At 40.7% G+C, this 6,910-nt stretch overlaps 1 protein-coding gene across 1 annotated transcript in view; it reads left to right on the top strand.

The window, feature by feature from the left end:
- Positions 1-4,413: 4,413 nt before the first annotated feature.
- nt5c2a (5'-nucleotidase, cytosolic IIa) overlaps positions 4,414-6,910 on the top strand; it is a 29,453-nt gene continuing 26,956 nt past the window's right edge. Inside the window, exon 1 of the mRNA XM_083922838.1 lies at positions 4,414-4,531. Coding sequence (XP_083778964.1) covers positions 4,431-4,531 — 101 coding nt within the window. The 5' untranslated portion in view covers positions 4,414-4,430. The remainder of the gene's footprint in view (positions 4,532-6,910) is intronic.

The raw sequence follows: 6,910 nt of genomic DNA, 5'->3' as shown, positions 1-6,910 counted from the left end.
ACTTTATTATTCACTTTATTATTTAGCTTATAGTTATATATTATATTTATACTCTATTACTGCACTATAGTTCTGTTACGTCTGCTCATTACACACATGTATCATGTCTGAACTCAACTGAACTGACTGCACTACAGTTCTGTTTATACCTGTTTCAACAGTCTACTGCATGTTTACACTGTTTACATCATATACACCCGCTCACATGTCTGCTTACATCATATACACACATGTCTTTCTACATCTCACGCCGACGATGTTCTCTGTATCTAACCTGTACTAACACACTAACATCCTGACACTTATTCTACCTGTACTAACACACTAACATCCTGACACTTACTCTACCTGTACTAACACACTAACATCCTGACACTTATTCTAACCTGTACTAACACACTAACATCCTGACACTTATTCTACCTGTACTAACACACTAACATCCTGACACTTACTCTACCTGTACTAACACACTAACATCCTGACACTTATTCTAACCTGTACTAACACACTAACATCCTGACACTTATTCTAACCTGTACTAACACACTAACATCCTGACACTTACTCTACCTGTACTAACACACTAACATCCTGACACTTATTCTAACCTGTACTAACACACTAACATCCTGACACTTATTCTACCTGTACTAACACACTAACACACTTATTCTACCTGTACTAACACACTAACATCCTGACACTTATTCTACCTGTACTAACACACTAACACACTTATTCTACCTGTACTAACACACTAACATCCTGACACTTGTTCTACCTGTACTAACACACTAACATCCTGACACTTATTCTAACCTGTACTAACACACTAACATCCTGACACTTATTCTACCTGTACTAACACACTAACATCCTGACACTTATTCTAACCTGTACTAACACACTAACATCCTGACACTTATTCTACCTGTACTAACACACTAACACACTTATTCTACCTGTACTAACACACTAACATCCTGACACTTATTCTACCTGTACTAACACACTAACATCCTGACACTTATTCTAACCTGTACTAACACACTAACATCCTGACACTTATTCTACCTGTACTAACACACTAACATCCTGACACTTATTCTACCTGTACTAACACACTAACATCCTGACACTTATTCTACCTGTACTAACACACTAACACACTTATTCTACCTGTACTAACACACTAACATCCTGACACTTACTCTACCTGTACTAACACACTAACATCCTGACACTTATTCTACCTGTACTAACACACTAACATCCTGACACTTATTCTACCTGTACTAACACACTAACACACTAACATCCTGACACTTATTCTAACCTGTACTAACACACTAACATCCTGACACTTATTCTAACCTGTACTAACACACTAACATCCTGACACTTATTCTACCTGTACTAACACACTAACATCCTGACACTTATTCTACCTGTACTAACACACTAACATCCTGACACTTATTCTACCTGTACTAACACACTAACATCCTGACACTTATTCTAACCTGTACTAACACACTAACATCCTGACACTTATTCTAACCTGTACTAACACACTAACATCCTGACACTTATTCTACCTGTACTAACACACTAACATCCTGACACTTATTCTACCTGTACTAACACACTAACATCCTGACACTTATTCTACCTGTACTAACACACTAACATCCTGACACTTATTCTACCTGTACTAACACACTAACATCCTGACACTTACTCTACCTGTACTAACACACTAACATCCTGACACTTATTCTACCTGTACTAACACACTAACATCCTGACACTTATTCTACCTGTACTAACACACTAACATCCTGACACTTATTCTACCTGTACTAACACACTAACATCCTGACACTTATTCTACCTGTACTAACACACTAACATCCTGACACTTATTCTACCTGTACTAACACACTAACATCCTGACACTTATTCTAACCTGTACTAACACACTAACATCCTGACACTTATTCTAACCTGTACTAACACACTAACATCCTGACACTTATTCTACCTGTACTAACACACTAACATCCTGACACTTATTCTACCTGTACTAACACACTAACATCCTGACACTTATCCTACCTGTACTAACACACTAACATCCTGACACTTATTCTACCTGTACTAACACACTAACACACTTATTCTACCTGTACTAACACACTAACATCCTGACACTTATTCTAACCTGTACTAACACACTAACATCCTGACACTTATTCTAACCTGTACTAACACACTAACATCCTGACACTTACTCTTCTTTTACACTTTATTCTTGTGTTAGGTTAAAATGTTTTTTTGTATAATTGCACTGTCGTTATTTGCTGCTCTGTGTGCCCTGAATTGCCCCCCGGGGACAAATAAAGTTTTTTGAATTGAATTGAATTGAATTCACACAACGTGTTTACACACCCGGCATGTGTGTGTGACATGGTCCTGCAACACGGCGCACTCAGAACCGTCCGGCTCCGTGGGACTGTAACTGTAACAAACTTTGTTCAACAGTTTCACATGAACAACTAATCAGACTTATGTACTCAACATAACATTGGTGATGCAAAACATTTGAAAAACCAAATGAATAGATCTGGGTGAAAATACACTTCTGTATAACAAACATATATGTGTGTGTATATATGTATATACTCATTTTCTCTGAAAACATTAAGGACTTCAAGAGTTTTGATACTGTTTTTAGATTCCATAAATTTGAGAGCCTTTAGATAATTCTGTAATTATTTTAGTGAACTGAAGTAGGGTGTAGTTCACCTTACATCTGTGCAAATCAAATCTGCCGTATAAAAGGGTAAAATACAGATTGCTCCATATAAAAGCCGCACCCGACTATAAACCGCAGGCGTTTTGATGTGTAATTACCGTAGTATATAGGGGTTCCTGCTACCACGGAGGGGATTGTCGGGACAGAGATGACTGTTTGGGAACGCAAAGCGTCCCATTTATTAACAATAAATCTTTCAATCATTCAATCAAACTTTCACATCTTTGACATGGCGAACAGCATTCGTGCAGAGTACAAATAATACAACGGTGCAAAGTAATACAAAGTGCTCGCCTGTAACACGGCAGTAAGAGTGCAGTCCCGCGGCCGTTTACGTTATCAAAATAACCAGCCAGGTACGTGCAGCAGCTCTATTTCCTTCTTTGACAGCCAGATCGATTGCCTTTAACTTAAAAGCAGCATCATATGCACTTCTCCGTTTGTTTTCCATATTGAGGGTGTTTGCATGAACACTTCCTTCGCGCAAACTGTCGCTGACGCTCTCCTACTCTTTGTTTTGCTCTCGTTACCTGGCGCCAGATGTCTGCCTCGGTCTCGCGCATCCTCGGTAGTGCGCGCCCCTGGTTACCGTAAGCCGTAGGAAAGCGGCACCGTTGTATAAGCCTCAGGGACCAGAACGAGGGGAAAAAGTAGCGGCTTATAGTCCGGAAATTACGGTACTTTTATGTTTATCATTACATTTAGTATTTCTGATTTTAATACCATTTATCATCAGAAGCGGTTCAATTATCAGAGCTTCTTGAAATTGACGATAGGCTTTCATTGTCAGAATTTCATTCAGAATTAAAGTCTTTGCTTGTTACCGGAAATGATTTGAAGAAATAGTAGTATTAACAGTGTCATCAACATCCATCCATCTTCGACCGCTTGTCCCTATCGGGGTCCTGGAGGGCTGGAGCCGATCCCAGCTGACATCGGGCGTGAGGCGGGGTCCACCCTGGACAGGACGCCAGTCTATCACAGGACACATAGAGACAGACAAACATTCACATTCACACCTACGAACAATTTAGGTTCAACCTGCGTGAACACGCAGAAGAGCCCAGGCCGGGACTCGAACCTGGAACCCTCTTGCTGTGAGGCGACAGTGCTAACCACCATATCACTGTGCCTCCTGTGTCATCAAAAGTTAGTTAGTCAGTAGTTAGTTAGTAATTCTCTTTTGGTGGAAAAAGAGTGCATAAATTAGGCAACCTCATTTTAAAATGTTGGGTTTTCATTAAATAAATGTTGCTTGGCGTGTCACATGGCTTGTTTGTTTGTTTGTTTTTGTTGCTATAGTTTAAAAGTCTGTTAAATTTTTGCAGCAGTGTTGCGTAACGTCAACAGTGTCACGTTTGAGTTGAGAGGTGAAATGTTGCTGACTGCAGTGTGTTTCTGTAAATCACTGTTTTCAGCTGTGGTTCTCCTCACAGGGCCAGGACACTATCTGAAGAGAGTCTGTGTCACTGTTCAGCACAATCATCTGATCTTACATAAATAAAGAGGAGTCTCCCAGGCTGCCTGACTGTGTGTGTGTGTGTGTGTGTGGTTCTGGCTTTAATAAGCAGCTCTTGTCCTCCTCCAGAGACAGTTTTTACGGTTTAAGATGACGACTTCATGGAGTGACCGGCTGCAGAACTATGCGGACCTGCCGGCCAACATGGATGGCGTGGCCATGAAGAAGTATCGACGTGAAGCTCACCACAGGTACGTGTTGGTCACACTGCAGCACAAAGTACTGCTTAAGGGCGCCCTCACACAGTCCATCTGTACCGTGCCTCGTGTACTTGTCCCCCCCTCCCTCTCCCCCTGCAGCCCAGGCCCGTTTGTACTCACACTACCTGGGCCTTGGCGAATGCTTCTTGCTGCCTATACGTCATCACGCCGTAACACGTCACACGCATTGATGACGTCATGGCGATGCGTGGCTTTGTTTCCAGATCTTTCCGTAGACCTCGGAGTTTTTGTGCGTCTTGTCGACTGTTTTTGAATATTTTCATCCGACCAAATCTGCAGTAAACACTCCACCTCCGCATCACACCAATGTGAACCTTTCACCGCCATTGTTTTAAATGTCCGCGCATGGTCCGTCTTTTTTTTCTATGTTCGAACAGGCGCACATAAAATGACGTCAGAACCGCCGTAGGCCTCGTGCTCGCGCACCTCTCCCAAACGGGCCGTGGACGGCAACCGTTGCTCTTACACTGGTCAAACAAACTAGACTTTACCCGTGAACCGTGCTTGGGCACGGTACGGATGGACAGTGTGAGTACGACCTAAGTCATAGATGCCCACCAGTCCTGTACCTGACACACAGGTTACAGCTACAACAGTGTTACAGTTAATTTGCATGTGTGTGAGTTGTTATGTGTTAAGTATTTGCAGAGCATTGTGAATGCTACTTATTACTGATCTATGATAATAAAAAAAAGAAACAGACATTAAGCAGAAATAGATCCAGCGATAATAGATGTGTTGGTCCACTAGAAAGTAGTAGAAATGAGTTCCGCTCCGTTCAAGGAGACATTAGTCATCTTGGTTGGTTTGTGCCGTTCTGACATGAGCCTGGGTTTACAGTAATTCTGAAAATAAACCTGTAAACTGATTCAAAGTGAGCGATAATATGGCTGAGCCTTTTAAGTTTACCCCAACCATCTGCCCATGTTCAGATATGGCAGCCTCTTTCCTCAAAGGCAACTGCAGAGCTGTGTTTTCCATTAAATAAAGTATAGGAATCAGGAATGTACTTGGTTTGTGAAGTTTATAGGAATATCACAGTTTAATTTTTTCTATAAAAGGTTTTTTAAATTCGAAAGGTAAAATGTATACCTGAACGCAATTTTTACTCTGTAGGTTTCCATCTTGTACAGTTCAATTTTATTTATAATGCCAAATCATAACAAAGGCTATCTCAGAACACCTTATGTATGTGAGGAGGACTCGATGACTCCAGTACACTCCTTTCCTCCTCCTGCTTTTGTTAAGTTGCTCTTTAGAGCAGTTAAAGTTTCACGTGGGTGCTGTGTGTTGAGGTTTCTGTTATGTTTAATACTAATGTATGTTTGCTGATATACATTAATAAATTAAGTTCCACTACAAGCTTGAGCAAAAGCTTTCAATACAACTCAACAATACAACTTGTTGGAGGCAAACATTTAGTTTAAACTTTAGGACTATGAATTATAAATGAAAATGTTTATCCTCAACTACTGACTAGATCCTAAATCCCCCAAATTAGCATTACATGTTAGCACACCGCATATCTGTAGCTGCTAACCATGGTAATTATTTAATGACCACTGTTTTTTAATACTGTTCTTGTGAAGAAGGGGCCTGACAGGACAGTACACAGCTTTTAGGGTTAACATTGAGGCTGTGGCTGCAGTCAGCTGTGTGCTAATACCGGAAAGATTTACTCACGGCAACAGGAAACCAAACGGGAAGTCAGCATCTGATTGAAACCTATCAGGCAGTACAACTACAACTGTTGTTTACTGATTATTTTGTCACATAACTGGAATAATGTGTAAAAGTAATTCCAATTCTGGATTACTGACTTTAAACTTGTACTGCGGGTGACTGTAAGCTCTGGTTTGGTCTCCTGAGGTATGAGAAAAGTGTCTGTATTGAGCATGCTCATAGGGCTGACATGGAACCTCACGTGTTTCCATCACATCAAGTATCAAAAATGGACGTTCTAAAAAATTCCCGATCTTGGTGACTCATTCTTAAATGAAATATTAGCTGATTTGACTCAAAATGTGTCTACCGTAATTTCCGGACTATAAAGCGCACCTGACTATAAGCCTCACCAGCTAAATTTAGGGTAAAATACAGATTGCTCCATATAAAAGCCGCACCCGACTATAAACCGCAGGCGTTTTGATGTGTATTTACCGTAGTATATAGGGGTTCCTGCTACCACGGAGGGGATTGTCGGGACAGAGATGACTGTTTGGGAACGCAAAGTGTCCCATTTATTAACAATAAATCTTTCAATCATTCAATCAAACTTTCACATCTTTGACATGGCGAACAGCATTCGTGCAAAGTACAAATAATACAACGGTGCAAAGTAATAAAAAG

The sequence above is a fragment of the Echiichthys vipera genome, assembly GCF_963691815.1.
Source record: "Echiichthys vipera genome assembly, chromosome: 11".
Lineage (NCBI taxonomy): Eukaryota > Metazoa > Chordata > Actinopteri > Perciformes > Trachinidae > Echiichthys > Echiichthys vipera.
This window is presented reverse-complemented; position numbering and strand designations above follow the sequence as displayed.